The following is a 19,716-nucleotide window of genomic DNA, read 5'->3' on the forward strand; positions in this document are numbered from 1 at the left end:
GTTCTCCTGGTTTCTACCCTTTGTGGTGGATTTTTGCTCGCTTGACTTGATTCCAACCCTCTTCATTCCCTTTCTCTGGCTCTACGTTGGACGGACAATTTCTAGCAAAGTGTCCATGAACATGACATTTCCTGCATTTGAATGGCAGTTGCTCATAATCTAAAATCTGCACATGAGACCAACTGCCGACTTTGATTTTGATTGCCTTTGGGAGACCCACCTCTAGATCTACTTCTACGCAGATCCTAGCACAGTCATACTGATCCTTGTTATTTGCCCGATCTATGAATTTCCCGAGAGAGTTGCCGATGTGCTTCAGGGAATCCCAGTTCCAGCAGTGAACTGGAAGATTTGGAAGACGAACCCACACCGGGACAGCCTTGGGAACATCTACTGCCGGATCAAAGTCCGGAGTCCATTTGTTCAAATAGAGGCCCTGAGGACCCATGAAATACGACCCATTTTGGAATATCAGATCTTTGTCTTCCTTGGAGGTGAATTCGAAGAGGAAGTATCCTCGCCCAAGAAAGTAAGAGGTAACACTTTGCTTGATTAGAGGAGCCCAGTTCCTGTTAACCCATTGCTCAGTGGTTTTCGGAGAGGGCCAAAGTCCCGTGAATTGGCCAATGAGGCCACGCTCAGCCAGTGATAACGCTACTTGAATGGGTGTCTCTGGAGGCAACGAGATCTCAGGAATCTCATCAAGCTTCTTAACGAATTTTGATGCTTCACTTCTTTTCCTCGGAGGCAGATCAGCCAGAAGCTGGTTGAAAGCGTCTAAGGCAGGAGCCGAAGGCAGATCCTTGGAATGGCCCTGCATCTCCATAGGATCAGGCCTGAGGCCGGCCGCCACAGGGGCAGCCACGCAGCAGGAGCCCAACCCTAGCCTCAAGTCTGGGACGGCCGCAGGACGGAGACAAGCCCTCTGCGGGCACGCCCTCATGTGTCAGTTGAGCAGGAAGCGGGCACGGCCGTGGTCTTCAGAGTTCGCGAAGTGCGGATCTCGCTGCAAGGTGCAGAGCTCGCCCTGGAGAGTTTTACGATCAGGTTTAAGTACTAAACAGATATTACACCTATTTACAAATAAATATTTATAAAATTATTAATTAAAATTTAAAAATATAATTTTATTTTTATTTATTTATTAAATATTTACCTAGCTAGATTGTAAATTAAAATATATCTAATAAATATTATATTTAGAAGACCTAGACCTTTCTCTCCAATAATGCTGGCATGAATTACATGTCCATGTTATTATTCATTAATATTATAAACTTTAATAATATATTTATAATAGTTTGAATGTTTTTCCTCCATTATAAATGGATATGTAATGTTTAAAAATCAAACTTAAAAATAAGGTAAAAAGTGGTAAAAAAAAAAATAATAATTTCAAAATTCAAATGTGATTGTTGATATCAACCATAAAAACTTAAGATTTAACCCATACAGTTTGCAATAACAAATAGTTTTCAACTCCGGAAAAGTTAGACGACCAACACGTCCCTAAAAAAAGGGCCAACTCTTCAAACAAGTAATGATTAATAACCTGAAACTTTTCTTCTCAAACAACAAAATGTATGTACGAACCTCCAAATAACAATACAAATTTCAAAAAATGATGCTGAATGGATGTTGGCTGGAAAAGACAATTATTGTGTTGTGTGTGCCAGTGGCTAAGTGAGAGAAAGATCATTTCAATGTTAGAGAGAACACCATTGAGTAATTTGAGAGAAGAATAATAAATTTCGACTAGTTTGTTCTCTAATATGAAAAAAGAAAATAAATAAAATAAATAATTTAAATAGAAAAACTAAAAAATAATTAAAACAAAGCCTAATAAATTTAAAGTAATTACAATATAATTTATGTTAATGAAAAAACCTATTTCATCTCTAAATTCTACCCATGTCGAACTGACACTAGAGAGAGAAAGCCCCCAATCCATAGAAATACAGAAATTTGGGGGAAACATTTAATAGAACTAATGACAATATGCTCTTGGGCTTGAGAGAAATAAGAAGGCTCCAGATATAACCCTTGAGAGCTCCAAAGGAAGCCACGAGATGCCCATACTTGTACGAACAAGCCCATAAAAATTTAAATTCTATATTAAAGGCCAAGTGCCATTATTATGAAAAATTTATTAGGGGAAAACATAAATTTGACTCCCCAAGATGGTTTTTGTGGTTAAAATAATTGTGTAACATCTTTATGTATGTGTATTTATATGTTTAATTTTCTGCATGATTTGTGTTTATATATTTAATTTGTTGTGTGATAATTGGGTAAAAGAGTCGGTTTTGCATATTAATTATATAATTGCATGTGGAAATGTTAAATGCAAAATTGTTTAAAGAGAGTTTTTTTTGAATCATTGTTTCAATATATATATTTTGGTATATATAAATAAGTAAATTATATTTAAAAAAATAAATTAAAAGTTGTAATTTTTTAATTATAAAAATTAATAAGAAAATTAAGAGATAAGAAAATATAGGACATGGTATAAAAACAATAAGTTGTAGGAGAAATAAATTAATTTAAAAAATATATTAAAAGTTGTAAGTTTTTAATTATAAAAATTAATAAGAAAATTAAGAGATAAGAATATATAGGACATGGTGTAAAAACAATAAGTTGTAGGAGAAATAAATTAGATGAAAAAATATCCCCAATAGATTCATGAAAAATATTGCAAAATCTAAGATTTCATTCTTGAAACATGTGAAAACTCTTCTTAATAGTGTCAAATAGGAAAGAAAATAGAAAGGAGAAAATAATACCTAATCCATGGGGAGGTGCTGAAGGTGTTGGATGCCAAGAAAGTAGACTTGAGAAGAAATTAAATAGATTAAGTATATAGGAGATGAGTCTCTTGTTCTTAAGAGATATTTTTCATGAAGGATACAAAAAAACATGACGAGTACTACCATGGTAAGCACTTTATCTAAACCCCATTTCCATATTGAGTCAACAAATGAGTCTTTGCTAGAGTTGAAATGCACACAAAATGGATATGCTCCCAAACCAACCAAAATAATGGTGTTTAAAGGTTAAGGCCTTGATGAGAATAGGAAAAACATGAAAAATACCATTGAGGTACAAGCATAGCCTTAACATTAAAGTGTAAGGTACTTTGTGGCATAATAAAAAATGGTAGATGCTAAGATTAAACCAAAGGAAACATCCACTCTTAATAGGAATGTAATTGATCTTTGTAAAAAAGCATAAATAAATGTGGTATTGATAACAACAAGATAATTTTTATGTGAACACTAAACGTTGTCCGAGACAAGATAAACCATCAAATAATAAGAGGAGAAGGAAGCAGGCAACCGATTTTTCATCCTACCCAATATCTAAGGAGGATAACGAGGATGTGTATGACACATGTCTCAAAGCACTAGAAATAGAAAGTATAATGAAGTGATCCTATAAGAATAAGGAAATCCGAAGTGATCACTATGCAGCCAAGTGTCCTCATAAAGATAAGCTTGACAAAGGTAAGGAACCAGTTAGATGGACCAAAAAACAGAATGTAAGTTATATACATGAAGACAGTGATGGATTTTCAAATAGTGATAAAGATGAACAACGTAATGATTATAGACTTTTGATGGCTTTTTAAGATGATGATTTCTTAGATGCTATAGATGAAGAAGGTCTTTATGAAGAAATTTCTAAACTTAAACTTTGTTTAGAAGAAAAGAATATGATTATAGATACTCTGACATTCCAACTTGCTAAAAGGGAAAAACACAATGAAAAGTTAGAATGTGAAATTGTGGGACTTAGAAAAGATATTGAGAAAACAAAAGCTCTTAATCTTAGATTTGCTAAAGGATCTGAAACTTTAGATGAGATTATCAAAGTGTAGCGTTCTCCTCTAATCAAGACAGGTCTTGGATATACTGAAGAAGCATCTCAAGCATAGAAGCCATCCACCTCCAAAAGTTATCTTGATGCAGCAAGGAGAAGTGAACAGGTTGACAATCAACAGCAAAGGCATAATGCAGATCACGAGGTAAATTAGGGACAATTTACTTCAAGAATGAACAGAGATCACCAAGCAAATCAGGGGCAATCTACTTCAAGGATGAACAAAAGATACAACCAACTGCAGGTAAATCATTCTCAATTTTCCTCAAGAATTGATGTCAATGGAAACTACAATCATTTGGTCGGTAGGTTTGATATTCGCAGGAATTTCTTCAATGGCCAATGTTTCTCTTGTCATAACTTTGGACATGAAGTTGCTCAATGTGTTGCATATAAGACCATCATGACTAGATAAGTTCAAAAAAAAAGGAGTATGACTGGGATCATAAAAAGGACCTACAATAACTTTTCTGCTCTTGAAAATGAAATAGAATGTTCTATTTGTAACAACTTCAGTCATGAAGATTCTGAATGCAGGAGTAGGTTTCGGTAGACAACTCAGAAGGAGCAAGCTTCATTAAGTCCCAAAACATGGAGAAAGAAAGAACCACAACCAGAAAGATGTGGTATAGCCTTATATGTGGAAGGGCAGGAAAATCAGTGGTACATCGATAGTGGATGCTTGAAACATATGACAGGTGATATTCAGTCATATAGTGCCTTAGAAAAAGAAAGGAAGGTCTCATTTGGAAATGACACCCCTGCACTCATAAAAGGTAAAGGTTCTGTTCTTTTGAAAGAAAAGGTCAAAGCTGGAAATGTTATATATGTTGATGGCTTAAAGCATAATCTATTGAGTGTCAGTCAAATGTGTGATCAAGGAAATGAGGTAATATTTCGATCAAATGGATGTATTGTTCGTGAGCTTGATACAGGAGAAATAGTGATCAAAGGCATAAGAACTCCAAATAACTTATACATACTCAAGGGAGGACAACAACAATGCTATCTAAGCAAGAATGATGAACACTGGCTATGGCACAGAAGCTTGGGGAATCTAAGCTTCTCTCAGATAAGGAAAGCATGCAAATATGAGGTGGTTCATGATCTCCCTAACATCAGAATTCCAGACAATACAATATGCAAATCATGTCAGTTTGGTAAGCAAACCAGAACTAATTTCCTGAGAAGGAAGGATTAGCTAGTAGGCCACTTGAACTTGTCCATAGTGATTTATGTGGTCCATCAAGGAAAAAGTCACCTCGTGGAGAGGAATACCTTATATTATTCATTGATGACTTTTCCAGGATGTGTTGGATAGGACTTCTAAAGCATAAATACTAAGCCTTCAAAAATTTCAAAGCTTTAAAAGCCTTGGTTGAAAATGAATCAGATTGCAAAATCAAATGCCTCAGGTCTGATTGAGGAGGGGAATTTACATCGGATGATTTTTTTGATTTTTGTGAAGAACATGGAATAAGTAGATAATTCCCTATTGCAAGGACTCCTCAGCAAAATGGAGTAGTGGAAAGGATGAAGAGAATGGTTCAACAAATGGCTCGTGCTATGCTTGATGAGTCTGGAACTCTCGCAACCTTCTGGGGTGAAGCTACATTTTCTGCCGTTACCATTCTCAAATAAAAAAATGTCCAGGTGAATAGCACTCAAACTCCTCATGAACTGTGGTATGGTAAGACTCTTATGGTAAAATACTTCAAAATGTTTGGAGGCAAATGTTACATCAAAAGAACTGATGAAAACCTTGTAAAGTTTAAACTTAGAGTAGATGAAGGCATTCTCCTTGGTTACTCTTCCCGAAGCAAAGGATATAAGTGTTACAATAAAAGACTTGGAAAAATTGTTGAAAGTATTGATGTAGTGGTTGATGAAGCAGGAAACGATCCAAGGCAGGTAAAATCCGAAGATTTCAAAGATGATGAGGACTATACTTTAACATCAAATAAGACTAATGATGAAGAAGAAACCTATGAGGCACTAGAAGAATAGATAAGGGTAGAAGAAAAGACTCCATCTAGGTACATCCAGAAACTCAAATTTTGGGGCAGAAAGAGGCAGGTGTTCAAACAAGAAGAACTATTTCAGAAGCTTCAAGCTATCTAGCATTGCTCTCCTCCATTTAACCATGAAATGTAAGTGAAGCATGCAAAGATGAATGCTGGGTGAAGGCCATGAATGAAGAACTTGAGTAGATTGAAAAGAATAACACTTGGGAGTTGGTTCCTAGACCAAATGACAAGAATGTCATAGGGACAAAATGGATATTCAAAAACAAGCTGAATGAAAATGGAGATGTTATTAGAAACAAGGCCAGACTTGTTTGTAAAGGGTATGCTCAACAAGAAGGTATAGACTTTGAAGAAACTTTTGCACCAATTGCCAGACTTGAAGCGATAAGAATGTTTCTTGCTTTTTCTAGCTTTCAAATGTTCAAAGTATATCAAATGGACGTGAAATCTGCCTTTCTGAATGGATACTTGGAAGAAGAAGTGTATATTGAGCAACCAGATGGGTTTATCCTTGGAAATGATCCAAAACTTGTATGCAGACTCAAAAAGGCTCTCTATGGCCTTAAACAGGCTCCAAGGGCTTGGTATTATCATTTGGATAAGTACCTCCATCAACAAGGTTTTTCAAAAGGATCAATAGATAGCAATCTATATATAAAAATTGACAATGACAAGTTGCTAATACTTGTTGTGTATGTTGATGATATCATCTTTGGTAGCAATGAAGAAGACTTGAGTCAAAATTTTTCCTTGGTAATGCAAAAGGAATTTGAAATGTCCTTGCTTGGTGAGCTCACATATTTTCTTGGTTTACAAGTCCAACAAAACAAAGACAGTATTTTTCTATCACAAACCAAGTACCTCAAGCAGATCTTGAAGAAATATGGGATGGAGGATTCGAAACCAGTATGTACCGCTATGGTAACAGGATGCAACCTCTGCACAAATGATGAATCAGTAGTAGTACATAAACCAACCTATAGATCCATGATTGGTAGTCTGCTCTATCTAACAGGTACCTGACCAGACATCATGCATGCAGTGGGAATAGTTGGAAGATTTCAGGTAAATCCAAAGGAAACTCATCTTCAGGCAGTTAAGAGAATTTTCAAGTATCTTCAAGGAACTCAAAACTATGGCTTATGGTATCCTAGAGATACAGATCTCACACTTCATGCATATACAGATGCAGATTGGGGAGGAAGCGTGGATGACAAAAAAAGCACTAGTGGTGGTGAATTCTTTATGGGTTCTAGATTAGTATCTTGGTTCAGTAAGAAACAAAGTTCAATTGCATTATCTACAGCTGAAGCAGAATATGTGGCTGCTGCATCTTGCTGCACACAACTCCTTTGCATGACGCAAACAATGCAAGACATTCAAATCACTTGTACTCCACCTATCTCCATTTTTTGTGATAATACAAGTGCAATCAGTATTTCAAAGAATCCAGTCATGCATTCAAAGACCAAGCACATACCTATCAAATATCATTTTCTCCGAGAACAAGTGCTTGAACAAAAGGTCAAATTGGAGTATGTCCCCTCCAAAGAACAAGTTGTTGATATACTCACCAAACCACTGCCCAGGGAGACATTTGAATACCTCAGACAGAAGCTGGGAGTAGTTGATGCATCATCTTGCTGTTGAAATTATCTGTTTTAGAGAACAATGGTTGTACGCAAGTTTCATGAAGCGTATCCGTGTACATATGCAGGTTTCTATGGATACAATCACGTATATGATGGTTTGAAGAAAAACAGTGGGGGCAGACTCAAGATGAAAAGAATCTGATATGGGTCTGACAGAGACCATCTGGCACAGGTTCAGGGGGAGCATATACTTCTAATAATGCATTTTTGGCATTATCTTAGAAGATCTTGGTTCAATTTCACATTTGTTTTTGTTTTAGGTGGAACAGGTGCAGAGGGAGATCATGGTTGTCGGTCTGAATGATGATTGACAAATGCTGCTAGTTGTTGATGACTATCATAGTCTTGTCTTAGATATTTAGTCTCTATGTCATGTATTTATCTTATTATAAAGGCCATGTAATGGCCTATGTTGGTTTCCCCACTATGCCTTGGATGGATGATGTAATATTCTTGTTTTATCATGTGTAAACTTTTGGTGTATCCCCACTTGGTTGGGTGGATGACTCAATATTGGTGTATCCCCACTTGATTGGGAGATGGATGTATGTATAGAGTCTTTGGTGATAGGAAGGTCATTTATGATGTATGAATTCATGTTTCTTCTTGTAGAAAATCTTTTTGCAGACCTTGCCTACAATCAGGGGGAGCATGGACAGCACAACAGAGCAGAGATTTCAGCATGTACTCAGGGGAGCATAACCCTTTGCCCTTGATGACAAAGCGGGGGAATGAATTTGAGTGACTTGGGGTTACCATCAAGTCCAAAGGGGGAGATTGTTGGCATTATGACATAGGTTTGGCGCTATGACACAGGTATTGTCCTTGATGGCAACTCACTCAAATGATAGATCACAGTTCAAGCTCTCAGAATGAAAGAAAAAGAGATATACGCATGTTCCTCTTAACCAAGTTGTGTATACACGCGAAATCGATGATCAAAAGGTGCGTATACATATGCACACACTTTCATGCAAGAAAGAGCGCGTACATGTGGGAAAACTTATTTTTTGGTCCATGATAATTAGTCCTTGGTATTTGGACCTACGGTTTTAGACCATGGTATCTCATACGAAGTGTTGAACCCAGGTATTGGGTCCATGGTATTGATTCTCTAAGGTTTTGGACCATGGTATTGAATAAGGCCTAAGACTATAAAAGGGGAAGGAGATAATTAGGCAAAAGCATTCACTCAAGCATTGAATATCTAATGAAGAGCAAGATCTAGAATACTGGTCGTTGGGTAATTGTGCGTAGCTGGATCTGAATCAAGGAGGAACCTGTGCACTAGAAGAAGGATAAGTTCTATTGATGGGTCAAGATCTTAAGGCTTGAATAGTAGTATCTTTGTGCGATTTTGATCTGTTATATTTGGTGCATGAATTGATCTATAAATTTGATAATCTGGGTATAACTGATGTGTGAATAAGTGAAAAGGGCAAATTATCTTTTATAGATCGGTACGCAGGTTCGGCATAGCGGAGGCACGTATACACACTGGTTCATTAATTCAAAACAGCATATACGCAGGTTGGCCTTAATACATCAGTGTATGCGCATAGGTTCTGCATATTGAAGTAGCGTATGTCTCATGAAATATGTTTTAGGTACTTCTGTTTATTGCTGCAGTGCTCTAGGTTCAGGATTGGTTCTGGTTACTGTTACTGTATTCTGGGTACAACTTTTTGAGAAGTGATTGGTTGATTCAGTATTGGTTTGTACAAAGGAGATTGGTTGATGCAGATATACTTGATGTTATTCATGGATCCAGTCTGAAAATTTATGAAACGTGGTACCTGGAAGAAAAGAGAAAGTTGTAGCCTTCTGTACGTTAACACCTACGTACTAGTACCTCAACTAGTACAAGAGCTAAGGGGGTTGTAGTTCCCTTCCAGGAGAAGCTAGAGAATGAGAGAAGGTTGTAGCCTTCTACAGGTAGCAGCCTGCGTACTAGTATAAGACTGCACCAGTACAAAAACATTGTAAAAAGAAGTTTCTAATTAAAAGAAGATAGAGATGAATTACAGCAGGTGGTTTTCATCCACATTGGGTTTCCACCTCATATCTTGTGTTCTTATGTGTGACTGCCTGTTCTGTTTTGTTGTTCCTGGTTAGTATTTATATGATTCGATGCAAAGATTAATGATCAACATCTGAAGAATAATTTAAATTACAAGTCTGCTAGTTATACGCTAGTTTCCTTAACTGCAGTTGCGTACATACGCAGTTTTTACTAACTGAAGTAGCGTATACAAATTTGATTGTGAAATAAAACATAATTGACCTGATAATACTGATTCACCCCCCCTCTCAGTATTATTTCCAATAGTTTAGCCACTCTTGATTGACTCCATAGCGCAATGGCCTGAATACTTACTCTGCCCATCTATTTTCTTAATTCCACCACCAAATCAAAACCTCATGAGCACTAATAACTAGCCTAAAATCCCACCCAAAACAAAGTTAAATTATAAAGAGAGAACCCTCTCTAGACATAGGTTGGCTAGAATCCGAGTCTAAAAGATTAGGTTTGTGGTTAACTTGGAAATTTCTTTCTTTAACCTTGAGAAAATTCTGAGTGATAACATAGTGGTGACCATATTGGGGAGAACTAACATTTTCTTCAGAATTGTTTTATAGGTTTAGATCTGATCTATGATGGTGGAGAGTGATTAGACACACAAAGGTTAAAATCATCCACCTAGTGACTCCAAATCAATTTCACAATCAAGACTCCACTTGAGAAATGAACTTGAAAGAACTATGTGAAAAGATCAGGCTTTTAACTTGGAATTTTATCCAAGACATTATGTTCTTTCTCATTGATAAAGTTTTTCAATGTATATTGTATTTTAGAGAAGATTAGATCAATTTTTTATTATTTTCCTTTAAAAGTTGTAGATATAAAGTCTAAAGTCTCCTTACATATTTGAACAACTTTCTTCTGAATCTAATGAAGATCATATTCCAATCAAAGAATTTGAAACAATCAAGACTAATCACACAATCCTTGTACATGTTCCTATACCTTATAAAGTTCCTGATAGATATAAGCCCCTCATGTTACCTGCTACACTCCATGCTTTCCCTAACGATTATCACAAGCACCTCCCTAGGTTTGATGGAGAGAATGGTATCACTGCCGAAAAACATATTCAAGCTTTTGAGAATTATCTTAACTTATTTTAAGTAGATGAAGAGAATGTCAGTATTAGGATTTTTTCTCTTTCTTTGCAAGACAAAGTCAAGAAATGGGGTAAAACCCTTCCTGAGGCAAGCATCTCAAATCTCCAGAAGTTTCTCAAATTCTTCCTTGATAATTGGATAATCAAACTTAATCTATTTGTCATCATAGAACAATATAATCAGTTAAAAAGACATCCAAATGAAACAATACAACAATTTTCAAACAAATTTAATCAAATCTATTATTCAATGCCATCAAATATAAGACCTCCCCCTAATTCAGCTCTTTTGCATTACCCAAGAGAATTTGATCCAGAGATAGAATTTCAACTAAGAGAAAGAAACCCCTCAACACTGGAATAGATGTAGAACATGGCAGTAGATGTAGAAGTTAATTTGCAAATTAGAAGAGAAAATTTGAAAGCAGAAGCAGAGGTAAAACTCGACATTTTGGTAAAGAAGACAGAGGAGAGGATACAAAAGATCACCATGAAAGATGCAAATTTTGTTCAAAATCACCATGACACATTTTTTTCACAAAAAGAAGAGGTTGATAGCCATGAACAAATTCCTGTTAATTCCAACTACCATAAATCTGAAGATAGAGTTATAGAACCATATGTGGAGAGGCAATCTGCTGATCTAATATGTACATTTGGTGACATTACTTCTTATGATGATATGCCTAAGCTTGATTACTATAATAATGATTATATTCCTCAAATCCAAATTAACCTTGCAGAGGAATCAGAAGCTAATTTGGGGAATAAGGAAGTTCACGTTCAAAAGCTTGAAAATAATGATCAGCTTGTTCATTTCAGCTATGAGAATGAGGAGGAAAGTGCAGAAAATTTTGAAATCAGTGAAGGACCTTTACCATTGTGTTTCGCTTCATTTCAATTTATCAGATATAACTTTCATGCAATTAGAAATCAAATGTCAACAAGTTTTGATATTAACCATCTAGAGGGCAATAAAATCCTTGCTCAAGACTTATCATATCTAGATTTGCAGCCCAAAAATGCCATTGAATGTTCGGTTGCAAAAGAAGACTTGGAAGCTGGTTGCATAATCTATCTGTAAAAAAGAATGAGCAGGTTTTAGAAAATCATGCCGTTTCATTGGAACCAATAGAAAATAGATGGAGACAGTCTCTTCAAGTCTTTCATGATCGAATAGCTGATGTGTTGGATGGCATTTGTAGTCAAAGTCCTTCTCCATTAGCTAACTATGACTTTGAAAAAGGTATTGATACAGACTTGATTAGGCAACTAGTTTTCTTCCTATTTTAAGAAGAAACATCATCATAAAGCTCATTTGAAAACATGCAGGGTGATAAAGATGAAGGTATTATTTCAGTTTCATGGCATGCATGCCATACACAATAGATGTACAGTTGTTTGAATCAGTTCAAGAATAGTGTATATATTTTAGAAGATCCTTTTGTACGGTTTCTAGATTTAACAAAGGAAATAAGGAATTTCCTTATCTTCTCAAAGGTTAACAAAGTTATATTTGATTTCAAGATCTCAATTTTAACCACTAACAAGCACAAACAAAAGTCACCAATGTATATGATGCTTGAGTGGTTGCATTGGTTGTTTCATTTTACCTAACCAACAGTCAAAAAGATTATTAGAGTAAGTAGGTAGGATTTCAGTTTGAATAAATTTAGTTTTCAGCAGCAAGTTTATGTTAGATCAAATTTTAGTTTGCAGAAAACGGTGTAGTTTTAGTTCAAAGTTTTAGTCACAAAGGTTATACAATAGGGAATATAGATGTGTGGGATTGGCCCAATGGATCAGGCTACTAGTCAACGGTGTTCTTGACATTTCACAAAGAAATGCCATCCCCAAGTGGAGCCACTGTTAGGTTCCTATACCAATAGGAGTCATAATTTTTGAATGGATGAGGTAAAATATATAATATGTACATACCTTTGCTTTCTACAAATGCTTTCCATATTCAAAAAATGAAAAAAATTAATAAATGTAAAGAGGGTATGTCCTAAAAGAAAAATCAAAGGATAAAAACAATAAAAAGGTAAAAAAAAAGATGAAAATATGAACCCCAAAGAAATAAAAGACCAGGAAAGTGTGCAAGTCCAAATTCCACTACTATTTACTTTTCTGCATAATAATGATTGTGTGCAACTTGTTATTCATGCCACAATCCAGGAAAGTGAAAGTGTTTAAACTTGGCTGGTTCATGTTTTAAATTTCATGTTGATAGATAAAGAATTAAAATCTTACCAAACTTTTTAATCTTGGCAGATAATTAGATTAGGTAGAGTAAAAAAAGAAGCTCAACTATTTAATCTGAGCCCTTGGATGTAATAAGGATAGACTTAGATAGATTACTATTGTAAAAGAAAAGAAGAGGTTTTAATAAGGGTTTGCCAGTTTAAGTGTACCCTAATAAAGAGAAATAAAAATTGTAGGATGAGCAGGTGGGTAAGTAGTTGAATGGTTACAGAATTGTGATGATTGAATAGATAAAGATCATATCATTCACATTTATCATCAAATTTCTAAGTATGGATAATAATTGGGCATGTATCAAATCGACAAAGTCAAAATTAATTAACCTCCCTCACTCATTACACTTTTCACTTAATTAATTTCCAAGAAAAGTCTTAAGTACCTAAAATCTTAAGTCAAAGGGGCTCAAAGAATTTCTCTAACTTCTGGAGGGACCGGACCCTCGGCCTAATGACTTATAGGTCATAAGTACTGAGAATCCCCTCATAAACATTTACCTCCTTTAAATTCATTCATTTACCCAAATAAACCTACTTTCCCCTAATAAATCCCTTTCTCTGAGGATAAAACCTTAGAAAAATGATCACCTCCCATACACAGACCCACAAATATACACTTAGCCTAAGTTTTTATGTTTTCTATGTGAAAAGCAAAAACAAATTGCAAAGAATTCACTTTATACTTAGCGCTAAAATATTCTCAGCCTTTATTCATATTAACTAGTAACTTTATTTATATTAACTCGCAAGAAAATAACCCTTTCCCCTATGTATTTATTAAAACAACTTAATATTAATACCCCACCCCTAAAGTTTGAAACATAAACTTTATTAATATCATGACATGATTAATGGGTTAATTAGTTGATCAGCGACTAATTAAGAACCAAAACCCTCCACCGAATAAAATGAATTAGTTAACCGATCTGTGGTTAATTAATAATTGACCTCCGCCAATGAAATGACCCTCGATACCCTTAATCCACCATAAACCCTCATTAAACTTAATCTTTGTGTTGTTAAATCCTGTCGGGCACCTCCATTAAACCTTGTGACAAGACTCTACCCCGATCACCATACGATCACACTCCATTTGATCCAATGGTTGACGATCATATCGGGATGCCTCCAAAAACCGACCTTTACCCGCCCAATATGAACGGTTTCACTTTCCACCCCCTGCTATGTGGCGCTCGATCAATGGAATCGGGTGACCTTCCCTCAAAATCGCCCACGCCTCATAAGCAATGCGATGGCCCTTCAATACCGCTTCCCCACCATTCTGATAAACCACCCATCCATTCTTTTAATTGACTTTCGCACCATATTTCGAAATTCTGCCTGTTAAAGATTATAACGTGAAAGCCTGTGTTTTCATGGTTTTCGCCTGTTTCACTCTTTAAACCTATGAAACCCTCCAACGCCTCCCTGAACCTCTGCAACACGATTTCACCATCTGTTTTCCATCCAAAACTCTATTATGACCCCTTTTCCAGTCATCCTTGTGCGAGAGAGCCATCAAGCACCCTTCATAAAGACCTGTGTTCCCTTAAATAATATTGAATTTTTTCAAGTTATCAAACTAAGATCAGAGCTTGGATAAATAGTTCTGATACTAGTCACGGAACTGGTTTATCCCAAAAATCAACAGAAAATCTCATTCAAAACTTGTGCCCAAAGGATGAACACAATTATGCAAGGAAACAAAGAAGAAAACAACTACAAAGAGCATTGAGAGTCAAAACAGAGAAACCAGATAGAGAATACAGTTACAAGACAAGTGAACAAAATATGCATGGACTTAACCTATATCCACTACCTGATGCTGACATACACAAAAATAAAAGAATTTACTGATGAAATACAAAGTAAATAGTAAAAAATATACAGTGGAAGGTAAAGACACAGTGGGAATGGTGACAAATCATCATAGTCAAAGTGTATCAGGGTTAAAGAGTATCAGATTGAATACCAAGTCAAGTAAAGTAGCTAGCATGAAGAAAAACAATAGGGAAGACAGTTATAAAGCATACAGATTCATGTCAAAGTGAAGATAGATGAAAAAACAGAGTGGTAAAAGTAAAAAGTAAAAGTAAACATGGAGGCAGTAAGGGTTAAATAGAGATGAAAACACTTTCACCAGAAACAATGAAGTTTATCCAAAGTAAAAGTGAAAAACAGTTAAAAGAAATTTAAGGTTAAAAGATGAAATCAGAGCAGAAATGGTACATTCTTCAGAAATTTCCTGTTTAAGTCATAGTTTTGCAAAAACTATTGTGGCCAATGCAAGAAGTATTTTGAGAAAATGGAGGAGGTTTTTGTTTCTAAACAGAGCAATCTACAAAAACCTATCCCAATTTTTACACAAGTATTACCAAAAGTGAGATAAGTGCATGTCATCACAACCTATTTTTCAGTTTGTGCAAAGTCATATTTTTGACATCTTTTTTCAGAGAATATTGTGAACATCTGGAGCTAAATTTTGGGAAACTGAGAGAGGTTGTTCTCAATAACATTCTTATCTACAATAACCTCTTTCATTTTTACATGTCTAGCTCGGATTGAGATATACAAATGTCTCATTGGACCATAAGTTTGCAGAATTTCTGGGGCAGAATGCACAAAGGAAGGAGGCAGATAGTGACTGGGATGCCTCATCATCAATTAAGAGTTTCTATCAAATTTGATTTTATCTTATTTGTCACCATAAATCCATAAAAATAGTGTCAAGTAGATTCATTAGTTTTGAATGTCCTTTATTTAAGTTCTATTAGTGTAAAACAGTTTGAGATATTTGTAAAACCAATCTTGATATTTTTTCAAGATATTTCAGTTTAGAATTTGTATCAATACTTCATCATTTGAAGTATTTTGGGTGGATTAAAATACATTTCAGTAGACATTTTATTTTGAGCTAAGGAGCTATTGTACTCAAGACTGGACTGGTTTTGTTGGATATGAAATAAAGCTGAGGACATTTCACTGGATTCTTGTGCACAGTTGGGACAAATAAGTATTATCTCTTCATGTCTAAATATTGTTTTCTCTTCATGTTATAAATATTCATATGTGTCTCTTACGAAATATTAAAAGCAAACAAGGAATGATATCATTAGAATTAGCTTAAGTGATCTCTGTTTTAACTGTTTGTTTTCTTTATGTTTTCTACTAAACTGTCTTGGTTTGGGAATTCTTAATTGCTCCCTTAATTCCATAGTTTAGCCCCCCTTTGGTCCATAGTAAAGGATTCTTCATTACCCTTTGCTACTGGTCATCCTTCCTTTCTTCATCTTAATCTTGTTTAGTATACTTCATTGCCCTTTTCCCTAGTTATGACTACCTCATCCATTTGAACCTACGGATTTGCTTTTGCTGTGCTAGCATGCCCTGTGAACTCTTATCTTAGTGATTGATCAGATCTAGTTTAGCCACTCTTGATTGAATCCGTAGCCCAATGGCCTGAATACTTGCTCTGCCCATCTGTTTTCTTAATTCCACCACCCAATCAAAACCTCATGAGCACTAAGAACTAGCCTGAAATCCCACCCAAAACAAAGTTAAATTATAAAGAGAGAGCCCTCTTTGGACTTAGGTTGGCTAGAACCCGAGTCTAAAAGATTAGTTTTGTGGTTACCTCAGAAATTTCTTTCTTTAACCTTGAGAAAATTCTGAGTGATAACACCTTCGACTAGAGAAATTTTGAGGTCAATAATGGGGTTCAAAACAAAAAGGTATAACTGAAATAAAATTTATAAGAACCAATGTGATTCAAGATGATGATGTCAACCATGGAGGATTATTTACCATTTTTGGAGTAAAAAGTAAAAATGTTAAAAAAATAGAAAACTACTTTTTCAATTCGTATTTTCAACTTATCTCCATACCATTTTACTCAAATTTTTGGAGGGAGCACTTTTTCGATGAAGAATTGAATTCCTCATCCAAGGATTACCCATGTTGCATACTTTTGATGGGCCTGCTACACGCAAAATGAAAAATGTGATTGCAATCATGTTTTTTCATGTATTTGTCATTTTAATATAGTAGGGTCTATCAAAAGTATGCAACATGGGTACTCCTTAGATGAGGAATTAAATCTTTCATCCAATGAGTGCTCCCACTCAAAATTTTAGTAAAATTATAGGGAGTTAAGTTGAAAATATGAGTTGAAAAAGTAGGTTTTTCTTTTTTTCCCCTTGAGAATTTCATGAATTTTATTTTCTTATTTGCAATATTATTTTATAGTATTGCTTAGGAGGCCCATTTTAGACCTCCAAATTTCTCTAATGCAACAGATTAAACCATTTATCTAGAGCATCTGTGTATATCTTGTCTTCAAATATAGGAATGTCAAAATTAACTTGTACCTTAAAGGGGGTAGTTTCTCCGAAGTAAATATTGGATGAAGATGTGTTGCCCTTTGAATGATATGGGAAAAATTATGCATCATCACATTCCTTTGTCACTCAAGGGCTTCTTTAAGCAAAAATTTGATAAGACCTCCAGCTCCCTCGTCTTTCTTTTCTTCCACCATGGGAGGTCATAGTAGTCAATGAGTTTGATCTTGCAAGGGCTCAAGTAGTTTGAGTCCCAACTCCTTACACCCCAACCTTGTTGGGACATGCATAGAAAAATAAAGAAAGATCAGACTGATTTGATACCACTAATCCAAATTTATGAAGGAATTAAATGAAATACAGGTTCAAAATAGAAACATAAAGATACATCAAATTTTAAATTCAATCAAGAAATAACAAATGTTGAAAATTGTTTACATGCATAATGAAAGAAAACTAGCTTGGGTGATGGTAGCTTATCTCTTAAAAGAGATGTGACAACTGCATTCCCTCTAAATTATGCTACAATGAGTTCTTGAAGACCCTTTTATCATGAATAAACAATGATAAACCTTAAATGTCAAAAATCATAATGTTAGGAGATGAAGCGCTAAAAGTTATTGGCCCCAATGCAATTAGTTGGAACATTAACTTCCCAGGGGTCGTAACATTTCCATATGATATTAGTTTGGAACACACAATATCCCATTAGAAAGGTCTATATGAGGACAACAAATTTCAACTTCAAACATCTATCTTCAATCAATGTTTTGTTTGTTTCCCCCAAAAACATCATTTAGGGCCTAAAAAGAACTCTAGAAGTTTAGGACTAAAAACTTACCAAAATAGGAAACCTTGCTGAAAAATAGGAAACTGGTAGAAACAAGTACTAGGGGTCCAAGTAGAATAAGAGGGTTGCCACCAATATCCACTTGGATTAGTAACTCATTATGGAGATGTTAGTCAACTATATTATCTCGTTTTCTTGTGCGAATATAGTTCTATGATTACTAAAATACCTCTTTGAAGTCCTCATCCTCTACATCTGCCTCTCTATATTCATCATGGATGACAGTATCCATGTGCATCAAATTTCCCAAAGCTATGAAATTTTATGTGGATTGCCTTGAAATCATGTCATCAAACATTTTATACATGTCATCAAGCATTACAATTGTTTCTTCACCTAATTTTCTTTTATTATCGATTTCCTCTATAGCCTAATGTTTGGCAATGGAGAGTATGGAAATAGTTGTATCTCGTGCTCAAATTCCCTCTTGGGTGGTAGCTGTTTAGGCTCCTAGAACACTCCCCTACATGCCTATAGAAAATCTTCTAGCTATTGTCTTTGTTATTTGGTACACCCCTCCAAGGATGATTTTTCTCTCACCAAATCTTCTATGGACTAATTTTCACTTCAAAGAAAAAAAAAATCTTATTGATAGAACTGATCAATTTCTTATCTACCAATGAAATTTTAGACATGACCTTGTGCGTTTTTATGGTGAAGGATTTTCTATCCTTGATGAGGAAGTATTGGTTGGTTCTTACCATGAAGTTTTCATCCCACATATACATATAGGGACTCCCAAACATAATTCCACATACATCAAGTGGAACCACATCCAAATCTACTTCATCAACAAAGTCAACATTGTTAGAAAATATTATTTTACATTGTTTTTTTACCTTGATCTCCACATCCATATTTACCCATCCCAATGGAGATGGGATAGGATGATCACAAACTTCGAATCCCTATTTTTTGACTAGCTCTATTGCAACGATATTTTGTTGTGATCTAAGTTGAATAGAGCATTAATTACCATCTTCTTGACTTATATTACTATATGAAGGAGTTTGGTCATCTCTTTCTCTTCTTGTTGTTGAAGGCTACTTAGATTCACCCCTTTCTATGTTGATGTATAGATGATTTTCTCATCCATGTCCGCATTAATTTATACCTGATTTCTTGAATATCTGGCTATGTGATTTTTGTTCACATCTTACTTTTGATTTTTCGATTTGAGTTTTCGATGTAGTTTCTAAAACTTCTTTTGTATGTGACCATCAATGTTATAGTGGTTGCAATTATTTTTTGGATATTTTCATTAGTCTACCTCTACACATGTTTTCATTGTGAACCGCGTTTCTCATTCCTATGGTGATGATTCAAGATTCACTTCATCTCCCATGTCAAGGGGTACTTCAGGGTCTTATATGTTGGTTTTCCATTTATATAACAACATCCTTGAGTCCCTCAGCATGCCTGACTATATCTAGGATGATATGCATAATAATTGTTATATTATTCCATTGCAGCAAGTCCATTAGACCAATATGTTGTGGAATCAAAATAAATTATTCAC

General features: G+C 35.2%; 1 protein-coding gene across 1 annotated transcript in view; it reads right to left on the reverse strand.

Annotated features, from left to right (window-relative positions):
- Positions 1-946: 946 nt before the first annotated feature.
- LOC149258278 (MADS-box transcription factor 57-like) overlaps positions 947-19,716 on the reverse strand; it is a 122,522-nt gene continuing 103,752 nt past the window's right edge. The window contains exon 3 of the mRNA XM_089408915.1: positions 947-1,056. Coding sequence (XP_089265041.1) covers positions 947-1,056 — 110 coding nt within the window. The remainder of the gene's footprint in view (positions 1,057-19,716) is intronic.

The sequence above is a fragment of the Pinus tabuliformis genome, chromosome 6 (assembly GCF_031772625.1).
Source record: "Pinus tabuliformis cultivar Carrire ecotype Pingquan chromosome 6, CPIR1, whole genome shotgun sequence".
Lineage (NCBI taxonomy): Eukaryota > Viridiplantae > Streptophyta > Pinopsida > Pinales > Pinaceae > Pinus > Pinus tabuliformis.